The following is a 24,592-nucleotide window of genomic DNA, read 5'->3' as shown; positions in this document are numbered from 1 at the left end:
ATCTGTGTGGGACAGTGTCATCACTTTGATATTTGGGGGCTGTCTTTATAAAAATCTATGGGGACAGATGCTCTGTTCTCTCTAGTACGAGACAGTTTGCATGCATGCAGGAAATTAGGGGGTTTCCCCAGGGGCTCAGTGGTGAAGAATCTGCCTGCAATCAGGAGCCACAGGAGATGCAGGTTTGATCCCTGAGTCAGGAAGACTCCCTTGAAGAGGGCACAGCAACCCACTCCAGTATTCTTGCCTGGAGAATTCCATGGACAGAGGAGCCTGGTGGGCTACAGTCTGTAGGGTCACAAAGAGTCGGACACAACTTAAGTGACTTAGCACGCACACACACAGGAAATAAAGTGATGAAGTCTTTTCCTCTTTTTCATGGTTTTGTTTTCCTTAATCACTACGCTTTTAAATTTTGGAAAACTGCTCTTGAATAAACAATACCTACTTCGTGATTAACTTAACTCAAAACACTGTATTTCAATAACTACCTTTCTGTGTATTAGTCGGGCTTCCCTGCATGAGCTACAGTCCATGGAGTCACAGAGTTGGACCTGACTTAGTGACTGAACACACAGGATGCAACATTCTGAGCAAGCTAAGGACTCCAGAAAAGACATCTGTCCCCTCAAGAACTGAAACGGGGGACTTTCCTGGTGGTCCAAATGGTTAAGAATTCTCCTTCTAGTGCAGAGGATGCCAGTTTGACCCCTGGCCAGGGAACTAAGATCCCCCAAGCTGTGGGGCAGCTAAGTCCATGAGCCACAACTACTGAGCCCACATGCTCTGAAGCCTGCATGCTGCAACTAAGATCCGACCCAGCCACAAATAAATAAAGAAAAAAAAAAAAAGAAGGAAAAAGACATGGTCATATCTCTGCAGGAACACACATGAAATTAGAAGTTTTCTGCTTATTTTTTAATGCTGGAACTTTAATTCTGTTCTTTATTATCTAACACACCCAAGTATGTCTAGAGATGAGGTCTAGAATTACCACAGAAGTCATGGGCTGCCAAGAGTATTTTGTGTCTCTTAATATAGGTTTCATAGACTAATTAAGGAGGCAAGCAGATACAATTGTAATTATTAACAATAAAAATTCTTCTATTTGGCCATAAAGAGTTGAAAAATAAATTTTAAATTGAACAATCATAAGAGACTTCAGCAAAAATAACAAAACTGCTTTCTAGGGCTGTAAGACAACAGCATTCTATTTCCTTTCATGGCAGCCTCTTTCCACAATTCTCTCTAAAAGAAAGCATCTATGAGCTTCCAAAAAGATTGCAAAAACATCATTTTATGTTCACTCAAGCTTTTTAAAAGATGGTTTGTTTATTTATTTTTAAGTCCAAGCATTTCTTTAGAGTAATGTCAGCCTGGGCAGTTTATTCTAACATTCATGCCAAATTCAGGAATACTTCTAAATTGCTAAAAAGAAGAGAACTCTGTGAAGTGTGTGCCCATGAGGAATCTAAAATGTTTCAAGGCTATATCACAGGCCAGAATAAAGTGTGGCATTGAGAGAGCAATGATTATGTGTTTCTCTTTTTCCTTTCTCTTGGGTCTCTCACACTAGCCAGAGAGCCTAACCTTTGTTCATCTCAGGAACTCCTTTACCCCTGCTCTTTACAAGGCCTAGGGGAGACTTCTTCAAACTTACTGGATGAGAAACAAAGATACAACTTGTTTTTTCAAAGTTTTTTTTTTTTTTTTAAGAGATATATTTAGGGCGCTTGAGAGGAAAGAATTGGCCAGTCCTTTATTTATCTTCCTAACAGGTGCAGTCGGACAGTCATAAAAGCATGCTACTGAAAAAGAATGATTTTGCCAAGTATTAAGCTCCTCTAGCATGCATTAGCCCAAGAGTATTCCTTCTTAGAGCAGATAGCTCAAATCTACACTGTGCATGGCCAGTAGAGCCTGCAAAGTTTTTTCAAGGTGGGGGTGGGGGGAAACATTGGCATTCATTCATGCAACTTCTTTATTCTTCATCCAAATCTTCAATGTGGCCTAAATGAACCACATGAAGTTTGGAGGGAAGTAGCCGCCCTCAATCAAATACCCCCTCCCTCTTCTCCCTTTCTTTGCATTACTTTCAACAAATGCACTTTTCCCTAATTAAAAAATATGTATTTGTTTGGTTGCGCTAGGTTCTATTTGCTGCATGTGGATCTAGTTCCCTAACCAGGGATGGAACCCAGGCCTGCTGCCTTAGGAGCACAGTCTTAACCACTGGACCACCAGAGAAGTCCCTACTTTTCTCTCGTTTGAGAGAAAACTAATATTCTATATGTAATACAACTTCTCCAAAGACAAATTTACTCTGGTGTTTGAAACAGACCGTCCAGTCTCATCCGGGTGGAAACTGAAGGTCAAGGAGTACATATGAGAGGGAGGTTTCCCATCACCAAGGCTCCTTTTCTGATGATGACTAAGCCTTGAGTGATGCTGGGAAGTAGGTAAGAGGTGAGGAGTGCTGCTTTGCATTCAGACGGGTTTGGGGCTTAGCAGAACCTTAAAAGGTCATGAAATCTCTAGCGACCAAGAAAAAGAAGTAGCAAAGGAAAAGCTCCTATGGACTGAAAAAGTTATTCTCCATGACCACGTTCCCACCTAAGCTTACTGAAGTAGGCCAAGATAGAATAGATAGACACTGCATGTTGAAGTAGCAAACGAATCTGTAGCAACAATGCCATACTTTTGATTCTTGGAGTTATTAGAATGGCCCCTAAAACTATGGTCATCAATGAAGGTATCGTTTGCCATATGTTTGAGTTTTCAACAAAAGATCTTACAAGGAAGATAAGAAATCTACCACGACACTCTCAAAGTGTTTTGAATGACCCACAGGCACCAATAAGGAACTTTTGCTTCTTTCCTACAAGTTAAGTGCATGAAATATAATAGGGCCTGATATATCACAAAAAGTGAAATTCACATTAACACCTTAACTTGGTGTTTTAGAAAAGAATTTTTTCTAGGTTCTATAGAGTTTGACAGTTAACGATTTGTCTAACTATATTAAAGAACCAGACTTTATGGTTTTAATCATTACATAGTACAGAGCAAAAATTCTTAAAAAATGATTTGTGGGCAAAAACATTATTAACAGCGTAAGATTCTTGCATGTTTCTAACTTCACGTTGATAAAACCACTTTTTGACAGGAAAAGAGAGTTTCAGCAAAAGATGACTTCTTTACTCAGTGAGACCCGGGGCAATTCACCATAAAGGTTTTTAGAGCAGAGACCATGTTGCATGTATCTCTGAAATCCCAGCAACCAGCTCATAGTAAGCGCTCAATTAATTGATGATAGGTAAATGAATGTATCAGCAAGACATCCTGGGAGATTCCCACAAATCTGAAACTTCCTTCTCACTGTTTGATTAGGACACCTTACTTTTACTGGGTGTCAGATCTGCATTAATCTAAAGTGTAAGACAGACATTTTCTTTGGAACTGGCGGTACAAGTGATGTAGTTCTACAATGAATAAATATATAACATAGAGGTGGAGAGGATAAAGGGGAGTGAAGTGAGAGTGTTAGTTGCTCAGTCATGTCCACTACTTTCTGACCCCGTGGACTATAGCCCACCAGGCCCCTCTGTCCATGGGATTCTCCAGGCAAGAGTACTGGAGTGGGTTGCCATGCACGTCTCCAGGGGAACTTCCCAACCCAGAGATCAAACCTGAGTCTCCCACATTGCAGGCAGATTCTTTACTGTCTAGGCCACCAGGGAAGCTATTACTAAAAAAAAATTTATTTCTCAGAAAGAGCTTACTGAGCCATCCAGAATATTCTGAAGGGTCTAAATAAGGGCTGTTGACTAATTACTTCCATTAGAGTCCCTCCATGAGGTCTAAAGGTACAACCATACTTCCCCCTTCTCCTTTAGAAGGACCAACTCTCCCAAGACCAAACTTGAAGCTCCCAGAATTAGGCCGCTGCAGGTCGGGAGGCATTTGAGAGAGACATCTTCTGCACTTTCAGGTGCTGAAAACTCGGCCTCTTTTGAAGAGTTGTCAAGTGCTCCTGGATCCTGGGAAGGTCAAAGCAGCTCATGTGTCATCAAGATTTATAGCAGGTGGTCATGCTGTGCCTGGGCATGGTTCTTCCAGCTAAGGAAGAGATGTAAGGAGACCCATAGGGGCTGGAGAAACCTGCTTGAGGCGGGTGTTTCTGCAGATAGTTTGAAAGGATTCTGTAGAACTGTCTTGGCAGCACATTTTATTCTTGAGGCTGTCTTTCAGAGGGATGTGTATATGGACCAAAACCAACCCCAGTAAGGAGTGAAGTGAAGTCGCTCAGTCGTGTCCGACTCTTTGTGACCCCATGGACTGTAGCCTACCAGGCTCCTCCATCCATGGGATTTTCCAGGCAAGAATACTGGAGTGGGGTGCCATTTCCTTCTCCAAGAGATCTTCCCGACCCAGGAATTGAACCCGGGTCTGCCACATTACCGTCTGAGCCACCAAGGTAGTTCAACGCCAGTAAATGACATTAATTGGGAGAAGATGCAAGGGCCAGAACAGCCCCTGACTTGCCACACTCCTTACATTTCTGATGTAAACAATAGAAAAATGCAATGATTTCATTAAGAAAACTCTTTAAGGTGTAGTTCCTTTAAAAATCAGTTCTGCTGGTAAGGAAAACCAAAAAAATCACTGTACTTCCTCAAAGGATTTTAAATATATCAGTAACCCTCTTTTTATCCTGACTCCCCACCATCCAAATTTAAACTAACCAAAGAATCTGAGTATAAAATTACTGTGCTGAGGGCAACTCCTACACAGAATATCCACAGTACTTTTATAGCAAAAGATTATGGGCACTTTGGTATGTATGCTGATTTATAACCAATATTTATACACGGTTTTTTGGGAGGTAGGGTGAGGGAAGGGCTGAAGTTAAAGATATATTTTCCTCCTGTCTCACTAGTTTCATTGTCTTTAAAAAAAGTAGAATGGATCAGATTAAGTTGTCAGACAAGAAGTAAAACTTTATCACATCTAGCAATCCAAATAATTTAATTAGCTTTATAGGCTCTACAGCTCTTCATATTACCTATTAGTTTATCAGCTTTTCTTGTCATTTTCCAATGGGCTTTAAAATAACACATGCAAATTCATCCACTAAATGCAGGATAATTAAAACAATATTCTGTCCTCAGTCAGGAAACATAGAATGCATTTCATCCAAATAAGCCTTGAAGAGGCTAGTCAAGTGACAGATCAAATGAAAAGGACACTTAATACACAAGTAAATCATTTGCATTACAAATAAGACACTTCAGCAGGGACTGGACTCACTGCTTGATAGTCAGGATTAAGTTCCCATATTAATGCATGCATTTGGTGTGGTTATTTCGGGTAGAAGACTTCATCCATCAATGCCCTCCGCCACTAAGTAAAGCCAACCTGTAAACTGATCACCACAGCCTGTCAACACTGGTTACTTAATTACATAAAGAAAATATATTTCAAAAACTTTTGGTAATTTGGTTAGTATTTCAACTTCAGATTCAACATCTAGCATCTTTTCCAAGGCTCTTCAAAATAATGGTTAAAAGCAGTTTTTAGAATTAAAAATGAAAACAAAGCTAAATACCATTTTTATGCTCTCTGGCTCCCTGCTAACGTTAGTCAGTTTGTTGCTTTTATTTGCAAAAGTGAAAAACAAAGATTTAGTAGGCATTAATGAAGACTAACACATGTGAAAAAAGTATTTTTAAAAGATGCTGATTACCATTTTGAATTAAATTAAATATATTTCTGCTGTTAATTTGTGTTTTTCATTAGTTATTTTAGTAATTTTGAGTTTTAGCTTATTTATATTATTAATAAGTAGTTTTAAGATATTGATTTTTCATACATAGGAGAAGCTGTTTATTGGAGGAAGCATTTTTCCTAATGAAGATTATTTTCAGTTTAATTATTTTTAAAAGGTTACTATGAAATTACCTACAATAAAGCTCATTAAAGAACACAGTCAGTGACATTCAAAGATATTCTTTAACCAGGTGTTTGATTTTTTTCCCATGCAAGAGTGTAATAATGTCATAATTAATAAAGCTCCAAACTGATAAAAGCAAAAAGTAACTGCATCTGCATATTTTAAATGTTTTTCTAGGAGAAAAATACAGCAAATTGGGAAATACTGTCACAAATTCTTTATTGAAATCTTGATCAAATTTGTTAACTATTTAAGAAAGCATTCCAAACTCCTCCCACTCCCCACAAACTGCAAATACATGGTGAAACATTTGTGACTGAACCTAAGAAAATTAAACTTTAAGGATTCTTTGTAACAAATGATAAAATTCTAATTTGATCATTTTAGTTAATGTTCCTTCATAAATGATCATTAACAGATATTTTTTAATTGGTTATACTCTTCCTATATTTAGCCTCTGGTCTTTTTACTCTAAGATTCTTTTCTTTAAGTCACAGTATTCTATTATCTTATAGTCTCTTTAAGAAATAGAATATTTTTTGAAAACTGCAAAAAAAAAAAAACATGCTTTATTTAAAAAGTACAACAAAAAGATCTAGGGATGAATCTTACCCTCTTTCTTAGTGGGTTCTGGCATGGTCACAATAAAATGTTATTCTCCAAATAGTTTGTCCTTCCCGGTGCTAGTTGACAGAAACCCCACGAGCAGGCGAGAGATGGTACAGGTCAGCGTGACGAGCAGCTGGGGAGAAGGCCGGCGCCTTTATATTCCCTGTGAATGTCAATCATGTTTGCACCGCCCCTTTCTCAGCGCGAGGATGCTGGAGCTCGCAGCGCTGAGCACCTTCTCACATCTGTTGTCTGCACTCTGCTCTCTTCCCCACTGGGAGGAATCTTCCGTTCATCTCATGTGGCTGTGAGAGCACCTCTGACTTTCTAAATTCAGCTGCAGCCTCCTGCTCCTTCTTGCTCTTCTCCTTCTGTCTGACAGAGGCATGTGTCAACTCAGAAATGCAACAAGTTTGCCTGCTAATAAAAAATTAAATCAAATGAAAAATTATAACACGTTAATTCAACATATACCTTAATTTTCACTAAGATTATACAGAAAAACTTCTGTATTGATGATAATGTTATGTTCCCATTAGCTTTTTGTTTTTATCTGTTCTTAATTATTGGGTTTAAATTTTTTCTTACTTTTCATCAATATACTAATATTTATCTGTCAAGCCAAATCTCTATGTTGAATATTTTGTCTCATTTTCTCCTCCAAGAATAGCAAAATTTTCTGTTAAGAAATATTTAGCTTTTATCTTTGTTTCAAGAAACATCCTTTAAAAACTTACAGTGCATACAAAAAGATGAAGTAATGATACACGCTACAACATGCACAATGCTTGGGAACATTATGCTTGGTGAAAGATGCCAGGCACAAAAGACCATATATTGTATGATTCCATTCATATGAAATATCCAGGATAGGCAAATCTATCACATCAGAAACTCAATTAGTGTTTGCCTGGGTTTGAAGGGAGGTGGGATTAGAAGTGACTGCTAGTGGATATGAAGTTTCTTTAGGGAATGATGAAAATGCTCTGGAATTAGGTAGTGGTAATGGATGTACAACTTTGTGAATATATTAAAAATCTCTGAGTTATATATTTAAAAATATATGGGGCATGGGCAAAAAAAAGTCAGACCAGTAGCCATTGTTTTGTTTCAACATGGCAAACATGTACACAAATCTAACTTAAAATACTAGTAGACTGTTAGCCACTTTATCCCCAAATTCTCATGGAACTGATGGAGAAATACGAATTACCAGCTGGTCAACCTAAGAAAAGCATATTATTGGGCTGGCCAAAAAGTTCATTCACAGTTTGTGGAAAAACCCAAATGAACATTTTGGCCAAAACAATAATTGCTCTGTCCACATCCATGGCATCTTATGGATGAGGACTAAAATTAGTTTATATGAAAAGACAACTACCTGTGTGCTTTTATTGGTATGTGTTTTCAAGACCATTTTCAAAAGACTTTGATTGATTTGTACGGAACCAGCCACACTGTCTCACTTAATTTTCCCCGTGGCTAAGAGCGCAGCTGGTCAGACTTAGCTCTGCCAAGCTTTGTGCCAAGCTAACTTTTCATATAAGGATGGAAACTCAACTTAGAATCAATATCATCATGCTTTAGCTATTTGGTGGGGAGGAGGCGGAAAACCAGTCAAGAAGGTCAGCGAACATCTTCTACAAAGAAAGCCATTTCTCAATCACATAGTGCTACTGAGCATGTTGTTTTGCTTTCTAAAATATTCCTTTGCTCTTAGGTGCTAAACAGCTAAATGTCAGCCAGAACACAGTATATTCTTTAATGCAAAGTTAGATGTATTGAAAGGAAAAAACAGTAACTGCCCCCTCCCAGTCTATCATTAGAGTATCCATTAATAGATGAAACAAATTAAAAAACCTAGAATTTGAAGTCAGACTCTTGGTTTCTATTTCAGGACCTATCATTAACCAGAAGAGTTTAAGAAAGTCAAGTGGCCTTTCTGGGTCTCAGATTCCTTTTGTGTAAAATGAGGGGTCTGAAAAAATGACCTCTGAAGCCCCTTCTAGGCTTAACATTGTGATTCTATATGACTAGTCCTTAAAAAAAGAATTGTTTCCCCCCAGCTTTCCCAGCACACTGAATACCACATATGAAATGGACATAAGGGCAAAGTGTCATGTTGCAAAGAATGTTTATAGTGATGGGCAGATTTCACACATGCCACAAAAGAGGTGCCATGCCATCACTGGCTTCTGCAGACACTTGGTTGGGTTTTTAATACACTGATCATTTTACTGAAGTGAACATGTGCCAGGACATACTGCAATCCATGGAGAAGATATTTTATAGCCCAGGGAACTTTTTGGTAATTAAGGACTTGATTTTAAAAAGACAAAACATTATTGGAGGAATTGGAAGTATGGACAGATTCCAAGATAAATAGTTGTAGAGTGCATTACATGGTTAAAGCAAGATTTCAAGTTAGAAGAATAAGTAGACATGTGTAATTTTCCCAGGACTGTATTTTTTTTTTTAGGACTGTTTTGTTTTAAAACATGTAACGTCTATTTCTGATGTTATATACTCAGCTAGAAGTTTTCAGATTCCTTATCTCCAACCTCACTCTCAGGAAAGGGAAAATTGGTCAACAGGACTCTTTTTTTTTTTTTAATTAAATCCTTTACTGGGTTTTTCTTTTCATGTTATTTAGGATGAGATTAGGCTGAATATAACACAAAATCACAAAATAATGCCAATTGAACCGAGACAGAAGTATTTCTCACTCACTTAAAGCAAGTCCAAAAGTAATTAGAGTCACTGTTGTGACTCCACACAGTTATCAGGGGTCCCGACTCCTTCTTCCTGTTCTGTCGTCCCAGGCAACTCCACAATCCAAAATGGCTGCTAGTGCTCTAGCCATTACATCTACATTCCAGGCAGCAGGAAGAAAGGACTCACTCTCTGAATATCTCTGTGATTTCTTTGAAGTCCCACATAAAGCATCTAATACATCCCGCTGGCCATAACTTGATTACATATTCATATCTGACTATAGAAGAAGCTGAGTGGAATTCTCAGTGGTAATAAACTTCTTTTATTAAAGACAATGAGAATGAATGTTAGATAGGTCAATATCAATCTCTGCCACATCTTTCAAAACAAAAGCAGTAACGTTCCTTGCACCAACCAAAGAGTGCAGAGAAATATAAATAAGTTATAAGCGTATATTGTATAGCACAGGAAATATAGCCAATATTTTATAATAATTACCAATGGAGTATAACCTTTAAAAATTGTGAGTCACTTTGTTTTACACCTGAAATTTATGATATTGTATATCAATTATGCCTCAATTAAAACAATTTTTTTAAAATCCTATATCCTTCATGTTAAGTTTGTGCCTAGACATTTTAGTCACTTCAGTCATGTCCAACTTTTTGCAACTCTAAGGACTGTAGCCCACCAGCCTCCTATGGCCATGGGATTCTCCAGGCAAGAATACGGGAGTGGGTTGCCATGCCCTCCTCCAAGGGATCTTCCTGACCCAGGGATGGAACCCATGTCTCCTATGTCTCTTGTATTGGCAGGCAGGCTCTTTACCGCTAGCGCCACCTAGGAAGTCCTGGCAACTGGTTGTTGTTGCGACTGGTAGTTGCTCAGTCGTGTCCGACTTTGTGACCCCATGGACTGCAGCATGCCAGGCTTTCCTGTCCTTCACCACCTCCCAGAGCTTGCTCAAACTCACCTCCATTGAGTCGGTGATGCCATTCAGCCATCTCGTCCTCTGCCGTCCCCTTCTCTTCCTGCCCTCAATCTTTCCCAGCATCAGGGTCTTTTCTGATGAGTTGGCTCTTTGCATCAGGTGGCCAAAGTATTGTAACTGGTTACTGAGTATAAAGAAAAGCTACGAAGTTATTCTTATAATTATTTTGTATCCAGACACCTGGGCTTCCCAGGCAGCCCAGTGGTAAAAGAATCCACTTGCTAAGCAGGAGACATGGGTTCTAACCCTGGGTTGGGAAGATCCCCTGGAGAAGGAAATGGCAACCCACTCCAGTATTCTTGCCTGGAGAACCCCGTGGACAGAGGAGCCTGGCGGGCTACAGCCGTGGGGTCACAGAGAGCCGGACACGGCTGAGCCACTGAGCGCAGTACACGACAATTATGTAACATGCAAACTGATAATTTTGTTTAATTTCCAATCTTTATTTAATTTTCTTATTACATTAGCTAGAAGCCCAAATATAATGTTATAATAGTGCAGAGGGTGAGTCTTCCTCTCTTATTTTTGATTTTAATAGAAATGGATCTAGATTTTGAACTTTAATATGACATTTGTTATTTGTAGTAAATAGGCTATTATGTTTATATAGTTCCCCTTTTTTCCTATTCACTTAACTATTAGTAATGGCTATTGATTTTTATCAAATGTATTTTTGTATACATTGTTGTAATCACATGTTTTTCTTCTTTAATTTGTTTATAGAATGAGTTCTATATTTTGAAAAATTGCCAAATGTTGGACAATCCTTGCCTTCCTGGTAGTAATCCTATTTCATTATGGTGTATTACTCTATTAATACAACTCTGGATTCATTTGCTAGTATTTTGTTTTAGGTGTGTTTGATTTGTTGATGAAATTACTCTATAAGTTCTTTTTGTGCTATTTTTATCAATAAGTTATATTAGCAACATAAAATTAATTTAGATCCATATCTTTTCTGACATTTAAAATAGTGTGAATGACAGGAAAATGTTTTCACTGAAAATAGATGATATTTGGTTATAAAACCATCTGGCCTGGTGCCCATTTAAAGGATAAATCTTTGACAATAATAATTCAATGTCTTCTATGGACTTTGAAACAATGTACAATGCTATATTAGTTTCAGGAGTATCTACTTTTTAAATAAACTTCTTTGCTTTACAAAACCTTTTAATTCTTCTAGATTTAAGAAAATTTTATGTACAATGCTTTATTGGTAATATTTTGCAATTTTTCTGACCCTTGATTACTAATATATATTTTTATTTTTCCTCTTTCCATTAATATGTTTTTCTAGTGTATAACTATTTTTGTTGGTGCCTTGGAAAAAATAATTTATGATTTTGCACTATTTTATTCTACTAACTTCTTTTGGTCCAGTTTGTTTTTGTTGTTGCTCTCTATGTTGAGAATTTGACTTAGACTTTATTTACTGCCTAGGTCTTTAGTTATATCACACATATTTTGATTTAGAATACTTACTTTTTCGTTAATTTCTGAATAATCGAATTTTGGTTTTAATTTTCTCATTGATTCAGGAGTTATTTGAAAGGGCATTTGTAAATTTCTAAGGAATTAAGAGGTTTGTTACTTTGTAAATAAATTTTTTAGTGAGGTAAAATTCACATCACAAATAATTAAGCACTTAAAGAGAAAAATTGAGTTGCATTTAGTACATTCGGAATGTTGTGTACTCACCTCTATCTAGTTCCAAACGTATTCATCATCCTAAGAGGAAACCTGGGACCCACCTCTGCTCATTCTCAGGCAGCCAGTGGTATGTTTTCTGTCCCCATCAATTTATTTGTTCTACATATTTTATATAAATGGGATCATACAACATGTGACCTTTTGTGTCCGACTTTTTTTACGTAACAGTGTCTTCAAGGTCCACTCACACTATGTTACGTAGAAAGGAGTACTTTACTCCTTTTCATGAGAGTAATATCTAGCATGTGAATATACCACAATTTACTTATCTGTTCATCTCTAATGGATATTTAGGTTATTTCCACCTTTTGTGACTAATGCTGTTATGAACATGTGTGTATGCATACTTCATTGAATACTCGATTTCAATTTTTTTGGCTATACACTTAGGAGTAATTGGTGGATCATGTGGTGATTCTATATTTAACTTTTTGAGGAAGCACCAACTGTTTTCCTTAGTAGCTGCACTATGTACATTCCCAGCGGCAATGTACAAAGGTTCAATTTGTTCATATCTTTGTCACCACTTATTATTTTCGTTTTTAAGAATGATAGCCATTCTGGGAGGTCCTTGGTGGTCCAGTGGTTAGGACTCCATGATTTCACTGCCAAGGGCTTGGGTTCAATCGACCTTCAGGGAACTAAGATCTGACAAGCTGCAGGGTGTGGCCAAAACAAAAATATCCATCCTGGAGGGTGAGTTATATCTCCCTGTTGGTTTTATTTTGCATTTCCCTGATAACTAATGATAGTTAGCATTTTTTATGTGCTTGTTGACTATTTGCATATTTTCTTTCGAGGAATGCATATTCAAGTTATTTACCCATTTTTCAATTGGGTTGTTTTTGTTTTAAGTAATAAGAGCTCTATATATTCTGTGGTGCTGGGAAAGCTGAGCAGATTCATGTAAAGAATGAAATTAGAACATGCCCTAGCATCATACACAAAAATAAACTCAAAATGGATTGAAGACCTAAATGTAAGGCCTGACACTATAAAATTCTTAGAGGAAAACATAAGCAGAACATTCTTTGACATAAATAGCAGCAAAATCTTTTTTGATTCACCTTCTAGAGTAATCACTATAGATAGTAACTGAAGCCATGAAATTAAAAGATGCTTGCTCCTTGGAAGAAAAGCTATGACAAACCTAGACAGCATATTAAAAAGCAGAGACATTGCCAACAAAGGTCCGTATAGTCAAAGGTATGATTTTTCCAGTAGTCATGTATGGATGTGAGAGTTGGACTATAAAGAAGGCTGAGCACCAAAGAATTGATGCTTTTGAACTGTGGTGTTGGAGAAGACTCTTGAGAGTCCCTTGGACTGCAAGACCAAACCAGTCAATCCTACAGGAAATCAATCCTGAATTTTCATTGGAAGGACTGATGTTGAAGCTGAAACTCCAATATTTTGGCTACCTGATGTGAAGAGCCGACTCACTGGAAAAGACCCTGATGCTGGGAAACATTGACGGCAGGAGGAGAAGGGGATGACAGAGGTTGAGACGGTTGGATGGATGGCATCACTGACTCAACAGAAATGAGTTTTAGCAAACTCTGGGAGATGGTGAAGGACAGAGAGGCCAGGCCTGCTGAAGTTCATGGGGTCACAAAGAATTGGATGTTACTGAGTGACTGAATAACAACGACCTAGAGTAAAGAAAATAAAAACAAAAATAAACAAATGGGATCTAATTAAACTTAAAAGCTTTTGCCCAGCAAAGGAAACCATAAACAAAATGAAAAGGCAATCTCCGGAATGGGAGAAAATATTTGCCAATGAAGCAATGGATAAGGGGCTAATCTCCAAAATGTACAAACAGCTCATGAAGCTCAATAACAAAAAAAGAAAAAACAAACAACCCAGTCCAAAAAATGGGCAGAAGATCATCTAAGTAGATATTTCTCCAAAGAAGGCATACAGATGGCCTCACTTATCTATTTTCCTTTGAAGCCAACTTAAGCCAATTTGTAAAATGGCAAATTTAAATTAAATAAATAAAAGAAATGATGTTTGTACTTCAGGTTTAAACATATTTTCTTTAACTTAATTTGATAATAAAATTATCTGTCAAAAAATTTTAAAATGTCATATTAAATAAAAGCTGCTCATTTATCATAAAGTAGACTACATAGCCTAGGAAATCTTGTAACAATAATTAAGGACATATATTTCAAAGTATTGTTACATTTTGTAGGTATGAATGTATCATGAATGAAAATGTTATATATTCAGTTCAGTTCAGTCACTCAGTCCTGTCCAACTCTTCGTGACCCCATGAACCACAACACGCCAGGCCTCCCTGTCCATCACCAACTCCCAGAGTCCACCCAAACCCATGTCCATTGAGTCAGTGAGGCCATCCAATCATCTTATCCTCTGTCATCCCCTTCTCCTCCTGCCCTCAATCTTTCTCAGCATCAGGGTCTTTTCAAGTGAGTCAGCTCTTCACATCAGGTGGCCAAAGTATTGGAGTTTCAGCTTCAGCATCAGTCCTTCCAATGAACACCCAGGACTCATCTCCTTTCGGATGGACTGGTTGAGATCCAAGGGACTCTCAAGAGTCTTCTCCAACACCATAGTTCAAAAGCATCAATTTTTCAATGCTCAGCCTTTTCTATAGTCCAACTCTCACATCCATACATGACCACTGGAAAAACCATAGCCTTGACTAGACGGACCTTTGTTGACAAAGTAATGTGTCTGCTTTTTAATATGCTGTCTAGGTTGGTCATAACTTTCCTTCCAAGGAGTAAGCGTCTCTTAATTTCATGGCTGCAATCACCATCTGCAGTGATTGTGGAGCCCAGAAAAATAAAGTCAGCCACTGTTTCCACTGTTTCCCCATCTATTTGCCATGAAGTGATGGGACTGGATGCCATGAACTTAGTTTTCTGAATGTTGAGCTTTAAGCCAACTTTTTCACTCTCCTCTTTCACTTTCATCAAGAGGCTCTTTAGTTCTTCACTTTCTGCCATAAGGGTGGTGCCATCTGCATATCTGAGGTTATTGATAATTCTCCCAGCAATCTTGATTTCAGCTTGTGCTTCCTCCAGCCCAGCGTTTCTCATGATGTACTCTGCATATAAGTTAAATAAGCAGGATGACAATATACAACCTTGACGTACTCCTTTTCCTATTTGGAACCAGTGTGTTGTTCCATGTCCAGTTCTAACTGTTGCTTCCTGACCTGCATACAGGTTTCTCAAGAGGCAGGTCAGGTGGTCTGATGTTCCCATCTCTTTCAGAATTTTCCACAGTTTATTGTGATCCATGCAGTCAAAGGCTTTGGCATAGTCAATAAAGCAGAAATAGATGTTTTTCTGGAACTCTCTAGCTTTTTCGATGATCCAGCAGGTATTGGCAATTTGATCTCTGGTTCCTCTGCCTTTTCTAAAACCAGCTTGAACATCTGGAAGTTCACAGTTCACGTATTGCTGAAGCCCGGCTTGGAGAATTTTAAGCATCACTTTACTAGCATGCGAGATGAGTGCATATTAAATAAATGTAAAATTATTTTTACAAAAAAAGTTTTATATATATTTTGAATACTAAACACTTATCAAATAGATGATTTGCAAGTATTTTCTCTTGTTCTGTAGGTTACCTTTTCACTTTCTTGATTATGCACAAACTTTGATGCACCAAAGTTTTTAATTTTGATGAAGTCTGATTTTTCTCTTGATATTCAAGCTGTTGGTGTCCTGAAGATTTCACTCTGTTTTCTTCTAAAATTTTTATGGTTTTAACTTATATTTAGGTTGTTAATGCTTTCCTTCCTTCCATTCTTTTTGTTGTTGTTGTTAATACATTTTGAGTTTATTTTTTTCAGTGTGATGTCAGGGCCTAAATTCATTCTTTTGTATGTGGATATCCTGCAAAGCAGGAGACCTGGGTTCAACACCTGGGTTAGGAAGATCCTCTGGAGAAGGGAATGCTACCCACTTCCGTATTCTGGCCTGGAGAATTCCATGGACAGAGGAGCCTGGCGGGTTACAGTCCACGTGGTTGCAAAAAGTTGGACGCAACTGAGAGACCTTCACTTTCACTTTTATCCAGTTGTCCCAGCAGCATTTGTTTCCATTGGCCTATATGTCTCTCTCTTATGTCAGTACCACCATATTTTTATTACTATAGCTTTATAGTAAGTTTGGGAATTGGGAAGTGTGACCTCTAACTTTGTTCTTCTCTTTTAATATTATTTTGGCTATTCAGGGTCCCTTGAAATTTCATTTAAGAATCAGGTTTTCAGGACCTAAAGTGGGTGCTTTAGTTGCTAAGTCATCTCCAACTCTTGCAAGCCCCATGGACTATAGCCTGCCAGGCTCCTTTTTCCATGGGATTCTCCAGGCAAGAAAACTGGAGTGGGTTGCCATTTTCTTCTCCAGGGAATGTTCTTGACCCAGGAATTGAACCCCGGTCTCCTGCATTATAGGCAGATTCTTTACCAAATGAGCTATAAGGGAAACCCCAAGGACCCAAAGTTAGTGATTAAAAAAAAAAGAAAAGAAAAAAAAATGTATATATACATATAACTGAGTCACTTTGCTCTACATCTGGAGTAACCACAACGTTATAAATTAACTATAATTCAATTTTTAAAAACTGAAGTTTAAAAAAAATATGAAAATGTATAAAGATTATCCAAAAAAAATTTTTTTTGAAGGTGGATTAGTCAACTCAGGCTGCCAGAACAAAATACCACAGACTGGGTGTCGTAACAGTAAGTCATTTCGCACAGTTCTGAGGCTGGAAGCCTGAGTTCTGAGCGCCTGGTCTGATTACAGTGGGAGCTCCTTTCCTGGTTTGTAGACGGCTGCTTTCTCATTTTGTCCTCCAGGACACAGAGGCAGAGAGCAAGCTCTCTCATGACTCTCCTTATAAGGACACCAATCTCATTGTGAGGATCACACCCTCATGACCTCATCTAAACTTAATTACATCTCAAAGGCCTCATCTCCAAATACCTTCCTATGCACGGGCATGGGGAGGGGTAGGACTCAACACAACAATTGGAAGGGGAGTGGGGACACAATTCAGTCCATAGCAAAAGATATGTGTAGAGCTAAAGGACTCTGTTTAGATGACTGAGAAGCGATCAGGAGGAAGGGGCTTATGGCAGTAGATGATAGATAGACCCTGCATCTCCCCCCAGGTGGCACTAGTGGTAAAGAACACACCTGCCAATGAAGGAGACATAAGAGACATGGGTCCAATCTCTGGGTTGGGAAGATCCCACGGAGGAGAGCTTGGCAACCCACTCTAATATGCTTGCTGGATAAATCCCATGAACAGAGGAGCCTGGGGGGCTACGGTTGGTCCATAAGGTTACAAAGAGTTGCACAAGACTGAAGTGATTTAGCATGTACACATGCACATCTCCCCCAGCTCTCCCTCTTTTCCTTGCTGGGCCCCTGGCCAGGGGTGAGGTAAGGAACTTAGCCTAAGCTTCTGCCCCCAGACCCCTTTCTCTCTGTGTACATTCTCCACCTGGATAAGCTCATCCCCTCTCGAATCCTCAGCTATTACTGTGTGAACAGATTTCAGAATTCATCTGTGTTCTTGATCCTGAGTTCTGCTTCTAAACTTACAATTAAATATTAAAAATTTAACCAATTAGAGACAAAAATTGCTAAAATTGTTGCATTTACTTCCAGTTTTTCCTATGTAAGTTTTGTGATGATTTAACTAAGTCACTGAGGAAACAGTGGAAACAGTGACAGACTTTATTTTGGGGGGCTCCAAAATCACTGCAGATGGTGACTGCAGCCATGAAATTTAAAGACATTTACTCCTTGGAAGGAAAGTTATGACCAAGCTAGACAGCATATTAAAAAGCAGAGACATTACTTTGTCAACAAAGGTCCATCTAGCCAAGGCTATGGTTTTTTCCAGTGGTCATGTATGGATGTGAGATTTGGACTGTGAAGAAAGCTGAGCGCCGAAGAATTGATGCTTTTGAACTGCGGTGTTGGAGAAGACTCTTGAGTCCCTTGGACTGCAAGGAGATCCAGCCAGTTCATCCTAAAGGAGATGAGTCCTGGGTGTTCATTGGAAGGACTGATGTTGAAGCTGAAACCCCAGTACTTTGGCCACCTGATGCGAAGAGTTGACTCATTGGAAAAGACCCTGATGCTGGGAAAGATTGAGGGGAGGAGGAGAAGGGGACGACAGAGGATGAGATGGTTGGATGGCATCACCGACACAATGGAGATGGGTTTGGGTGGACTCCGGGAGTTGGTGATGGACAGGGAGGCCTGGCGTGCTGCGGTTCATGGGGTCGCAAAGAGTCGGACACGACTGAGTGACTGAACTGAACTGAATGGCTTAGTAAAACAGAGAGGAAAAGAGACTCTCTCTCTTTCATCTCTACCTGTATCTGTATGTCTGTCTCAGATTTACTCTGCGTACACTTGAAGCTACTAGGACACTAATGTTTCTACTCATAACATCATAAATTGCTATTATGAATAACTGATCTTTAAACTTAGCACTTCAGTGAATGGATGGTGATAAAACTGAAGCAGTTCCCCCAGATACTTACGGAAGTCCATTCCATTAAAAAACAAAAAACAAAAAAACTTTCTTGCACAAAATGTTCCTGGACTCAACCATTCTTAAAATGAAAAAGAAAGGAACCCGCCTTCTTGACATTCCTTAGTGTGACTTTGGATTTTATCTCACACCAAGTACAAGTTCATACTGGAAGCCTTGCAGGCTATCAATAGAACTCTGCTCACCCGCCTTATTTTAAAGCTGAAGCATGTTAAGCCCTCTAAGCCTCTCCTCGTAAGACATACCCTTCATCTCCCAAATTAGTCCTGGTGCCTTTGCTGGATCCTTTCCAAGATTCGGATGGTCTTTTAAGTTTCGTGTCCTGCCACACACTGTTGTAGTTTACAGTCACTGAGAGTTCCATGGCCTTAAAATCTCTTTTAATTTATGAATCCTAACAGTTTTCAGGCTCCATGTCTTCTCCATGCTTATAGTGTTTATCGCACACAGACATTTTTCTAATTCTGATGACTATGGGTTACATGGGCAGTAAATGTATTTTTAATAAGAAACTAAAAAACAAACCAAAATGAAACAAATAAACAAGAATATCAAAGTACAGTGTAACTCAGAGGCCCCTGACCCTGACCTATGGTTTCCCATCTGCAGGTCTTAGCTGGTACTATTTCCTGCAGCTGAAGCAGTGTTCATTCCCACTGTAGTGGTTCCAAAGCTGATGCATTTCGGAAGGATAAACTCAAAGGTGACATCCTTCACAAAGTCTTCTCTAATGCTCTGGCTGGATATTATCTCTGACTTTTCTGAATACTTTAAATATATTCCTTGTGTGCCAATTACAATCTAGCTCCTATTGTCCATAGTTATGTGTCTTACTGTTTAAACCAGAGATCTCAGCCTGGTAGCCTGTGACCTAAAACCAATCTGCAAGTTAATTTTGCCTGGCCCACACACTTGTTTCATGTAAAAACTATAAAAATCATTCAAATCATGAACTTTTGGCTTATCTTGGAAATACTGGGTGCAGGTAGAGACAATAGGCTGGATCTCAGGGGGGGTCACCCAAGTTGCTTCTTAGGCCACTTCAGTCATTTGTATTAAGTACCAAGCCCAGGTGGGCATTTCAATTTGCAATACTTAGTCAAAACTTTGGTATTCTTGAGGTAGCATCTTGTCTTATCCTAATAGTTTGTAACCAGCATTCAGGCTTCCCAGGTGGCGCTCGTGGAAAAGAAGGCACCTGCCACTGCAGGAGACAAGAGGCACGGGTTCGATCCCTGGGTGGGGAAGATCCCCTGGAGGAGGGCATGGCACCCCACTCCAGTGTTCTTGCTGGGAATTCCGTGAGCCGAAGAGCCTGGCAGGCTACAGTCCATAGGGTCGCCAAGAGCCGGACACAACTGAAGCGACTTAGCACGCACACAGAGCTGAACAAAAAAGTGTGAGCAGGTTGACAGGTAGGTCTTTCTTCTTTTTTCTTTAAGTAACTTTGAGGTAATGTCAGTGAGATCCGACCAATTTCTCCCATTCCCCTCTTCCATCATAACATCTTATCTGTCAGTAAGTATCCACCCTTCCTTACTAGGCATTGAAAGCTTAGAGATAGAAAACAAACAAGTGTTTGCCCCTTCTCTGAGGTGACAAGATACACGCACAGGAAATAATTTGTGAGCAAGCCATCATTGTCATTTCAAGGAAGCACAGCAAAGTTTTAACAGTAAGACCCTGGAGCTGGGTTTTTATCTTGGCTCTGTACTTAGCATCTTCCAGCGTTCAGTGAAGTATCCAACCTTCTGAGCCTTAGTTTCTTCATCTTTTGCTGGTACCTTTTCAAGGTCTAGACTGGGACAATAATCACACCTGCCCCATAGAGATGCCAACACATGTGAAGTCCTTGGCATACTTTCTGAACCTGGTAAATGTCTTATAGGTGGAAAGAGTTACTATTGGCAGCTAAACAATCTAGAATCCACTATACTACATATGAGAACATCTAGGCAGTATACAAAATTCACCAAGCCCTCTCTCCCATATACATAATCTGTATTCTCAGTTAGTCTGCTGTCCTCTACTAAAAAAAATATATATATATATATACATATATATATGGCTGCTAAACATTCAGAGTTTACTCCTATGCGTGATTGCCGGCTTTGTGTGGGTGTGATGGAAAAGACCGGTTTGTCACAACCAATCTTTTCACACTGTGGACATGTAAAGACCAGCCGTTGGTCTGCAGCTGCTATTTGCAGCGCCGGGGCCTCTGCGACGGGATTCTGCAGCTCAGATTTACTTTCTGCCTGCTGCCTTTGTTTGAAAAGACTCTGGTCCTGCTCAGCTGCCCTGACTACTGCCCCTGTCACACATTGCTGTGGTTTTTCTCGCTGGCTGAAGACGTGCTTCCTCTCTCCTCTGATGCCCAGAAAACTCAGGGGAGTGACCATCATCATTCAGGAAACATTTCCAGAGCTTCCCTGGTAGCTCAGAGAGTAAAGGACCCGCCTGCAGTGCAGGAGACCTGAGTTCAATCCCTGGGTCAGGAAGAGCCCCTGGAGAAAGGAACGGCTACCCACTCCAGTGTTCTGGCCTGGAGAATCCCGTGGACAGAGGAGCCTGGCGGGCTCCATAGGGTTGCAGAGTCAGACTTGACTGAGCGACTAACACTTTCACATTCACACTTTCCAATGTCCCAGGCAATCTGCTAAGCATTTTACATAAATTATCTCCTTTCACACTCATAAAATGCTGCGTTCTATCCACACTTTAAGATGAGAAAATTGCGGTACAAGGAGTTTGGATAATTTTCCAAAGCTCACAGTTAGGATGGATCCTGTATTTGAAAGAAGCTATGCTTTTTGTAACCCAAGGTCTTAACCATTAAACTGTATTTCCTCAAATAAATTTAGGTGAATATCTTTCCTTTGTAAACACATGTCTCCTGATCCTGAGATGTTTACCGCTCCCTTAGCACAACAAAGAAGGTGGCGAAGAGGTGTCCTGTCTAGGCTCAGATCTCTGTAGCGCCATCTGCAATGACACTTTTTAAGGGCTCCAGGAAAATGAGGAAAATGCAGTGATCAGCTAGCAAAGTCTGCAAAGGACTGCCATTCATAATGTCTGTCTATTGACTCTGAAGGGAAAGTTTGACATATAAGACTTTCAGTGTTTTACTTTTGAGGGATGTAGCAATAGAATGATTTCATGACTTAGGACTACAAGTCAGACAAAGTCATAAACATCATATAAAATATTCCTGAAAGTTACACTAGCCTTAGTTTCCATTAAGTAAAATAGAAAAACTTTTTTATATCTTAGGATTTAGTCCAGCTCAAAGTCTTTTAAGAGAAAAAAAAATGTATATATCTTCAAATTCTGTTAAGTCCTTAGATCTTCAGATATAAATGAGAAACCTAGGCACATATCTTAAAAGCTAAAGGAACGTGAAATGAAAGGAAGTGGTCAGCTGGGTGTGGGGTTGGTCCAGAGTTGCAGATACTTGACAGAAAACCAGGTAAAACCGTGGATAACAGGGGCGAAGGGGTGGTAGGATAAGATTGATAGTGTTTAAGGGTACAAACTTGTAACAAATACTAAAACAGAGATAGGGGATTTACTGGACACAGACAATAATATTGTACTTTAAGTATGTACTATGATAAATATTATTACAGTGTCAACCATATTAAAAAATATGTTATCAAAGTAACATGATGTATACCTTAAATTTACACTATGTTACATATCAAATTTATCCAATAAAACCATGGTATTAATATCTTCATTTACCATTTGACATGTGTCCTGTGCTGTTTAGGAGACAGCCTGGTAATTAAAATTTGAAATATATAATTGAATAATTGATTTAGATTTGTGGTCTTAAGCTGAAATCTCTTAGACTTTATGGGCAATATTAACATATCTCAGAGAATTTTATTTTATACATACACATGGGTTTACTTAAGTATTTAAAGTTTTACTTAATTCATAAAAATAAAATATTTTTTAAATAACAAAATATATTAAATTTATGAAACCTGGCCTATTAGAGCAATGTGCTGTTTAGAAAGATAATTTAACTAACCAGATTCATAAATGGAACAATCTGATTATGCTGTCTCCTTAAAAGTGCTGACTAAATTTTGCCAGAGGTAAAAATATAATTATTTGATTTGTAAGCTCAATTAAAAAGCTTTTAAAAATCCTAGGTTTGATTATAATCAATTTAATACCAATTGTTTATTCCAAAGCAAATTCTGAATAATCTTTTCTGTATACAGAAGATTTCAGCACCACCCTAAATCTTCCTGTCATTCAATTCAACAACAGTCTGGAGATAAACAAGACTCCCATTCCTTAAAGAGACCTCAGTTCAGTTTAGCTTAGCATCCATTTATGGAGTGTGTCCTCTGGGGCTAGCATAATGTTAGCACTGGATATTCAACAATGAAAAGACCCACCATCTGTCCTCAGTAGTTTGCTGGGGAGACAGACACAGACACCCATGGTTCTGTGGGTGAAACTCAAAGTAGCTGAGGGATTGAGCTGACACCTTTCTATACCACCCAGGGGACTAGAACTCATGGTTGCTGATGCCATCTTGCCATTGTTGGCTTGGAATGGGTTTTTTAAAATCTATTTATTTTTTAATTGAAGGATAGTTGCTTTACAGGATTTTGTTGTTTCCTGTCCAACACCAACATGAATCAGCCATAGGTATACATATATCCCCTCCCTTTGGACCCTCCCTCCCATCTCCCTCCCATCCCACCCCTCTAGGTTGACACAGAGCCCCTGTTTGAGTTTCCTGAGCCAGAGAGCAAATTCCCATTGCTATCTATTCTACATATGGTAACGTAAGTTTCCATGGTACTCTCCATAAATCTCACCCTCTCTTCCCCTCCCCTTCACACCCCATGTCCTAGTATGCTTTATCTGTAAAACCTCGGAACTACTTAAGAGGCCAGACTCCTTCCACTGGTTGAAGAATTTGTTCCCACCAACATAGAAAGCCTTCTTGGAGTCAGAGCTGCATTAGCCATACAGCATGACTTGCTTCTCCTATATTCTTTATCAGGATGAATAAACCTATCATTAACCCAATCATCTGAGCCAGAAAATTTGACTCCTCTTTGACCCCACAGTTCTCCAAGATCTATTAAGTCTATTTCCACTATAGTACTGTGATCATTTCCCTTCTCAGAGACGACAACAGAGATGATCATAACTGCACATAGAGATCAAGTCTTCTGTTACATTCAAATAGCTTTGTGTATAACTTGCCTCCTGTGACATATTCCCAAGTAAAATATCAACAGAGTCACATCGCAAACTAATTTTGCAGAAATGACCTAAATCTCCAATAGTACTTTTAAAATTCTACAGTTTGGATATATCTTGGGCTCTTCACACAGAATGCTGGCCACCTCCTTTGAAGTGTGGATCTGTTCTATAATCCCAGTTGATGGTGATGGTTTAGTTGCTGAGTCGTGTCCGACTCTTGCAACCCCATGGACTGTAGCCTTCCAGGCTCCTCCAGGCAAAAATACTGGAGTGGGTTGCCATTCCTTTCTCCAGGGGATCTTCCTGACCCAAGAACTGAACCCAGGTCTCCTGCATTGCCGGCAGATTCTTTACCAACTGAGCTACAAGGGAAGACAATTAGGGAATTTAAATTTTTCTCCAGAAATGTCTCAAAGACAGAAGAGTTTCAGACATGCTATCTAAGAGCCTCTTAGGTGAAGAACTTTCAAACAGAGCTTCTTCTGTCTGAACCTCACAGGCTAACACCACAAAGCAAACATTTTAAAACTGAAACTAGAACAACCAGCTTGAAAAAAATGCATGGCATCATTTACAGAAGCTGATTATGACCCAGCAATTCCACTCCTAGCAACCCAATAGAAATACAGTCACATGAGATAAATAACAGCAATACTCATAACATAAAACTGGAAACAATCCAACTGTTCAACACTGTAATGGATAAATTATGATATACTCACACAAGAGAATATTAGATAGGAATGGGAATAAATAGTATGGAAGAATCTCACAAACTTAATGCTAAACAAAAGCTACTGGATACATAGAGAACA

General features: G+C 38.9%; 1 protein-coding gene across 25 annotated transcripts in view; it reads right to left on the bottom strand.

Moving 5' to 3' along the window:
* MYBPC1 (myosin binding protein C1) overlaps positions 1-6,718 on the bottom strand; it is a 94,282-nt gene extending 87,564 nt beyond the window's left edge. For all 25 annotated transcript variants that reach the window (XM_043439997.1, XM_043440000.1, XM_043440005.1 and 22 more), the window contains exon 1: positions 6,566-6,718. In XM_043439997.1, coding sequence (XP_043295932.1) covers positions 6,566-6,590 — 25 coding nt within the window. In that variant the 5' untranslated portion in view covers positions 6,591-6,718. The remainder of the gene's footprint in view (positions 1-6,565) is intronic.
* Positions 6,719-24,592: the final 17,874 nt, after the last annotated feature.

This window comes from Cervus canadensis, chromosome 21, assembly GCF_019320065.1.
Source record: "Cervus canadensis isolate Bull #8, Minnesota chromosome 21, ASM1932006v1, whole genome shotgun sequence".
Taxonomy (NCBI): domain Eukaryota; kingdom Metazoa; phylum Chordata; class Mammalia; order Artiodactyla; family Cervidae; genus Cervus; species Cervus canadensis.
Note: the sequence above shows the minus strand (reverse complement) of the source record. Positions and strands in the feature narration are given on the sequence as shown.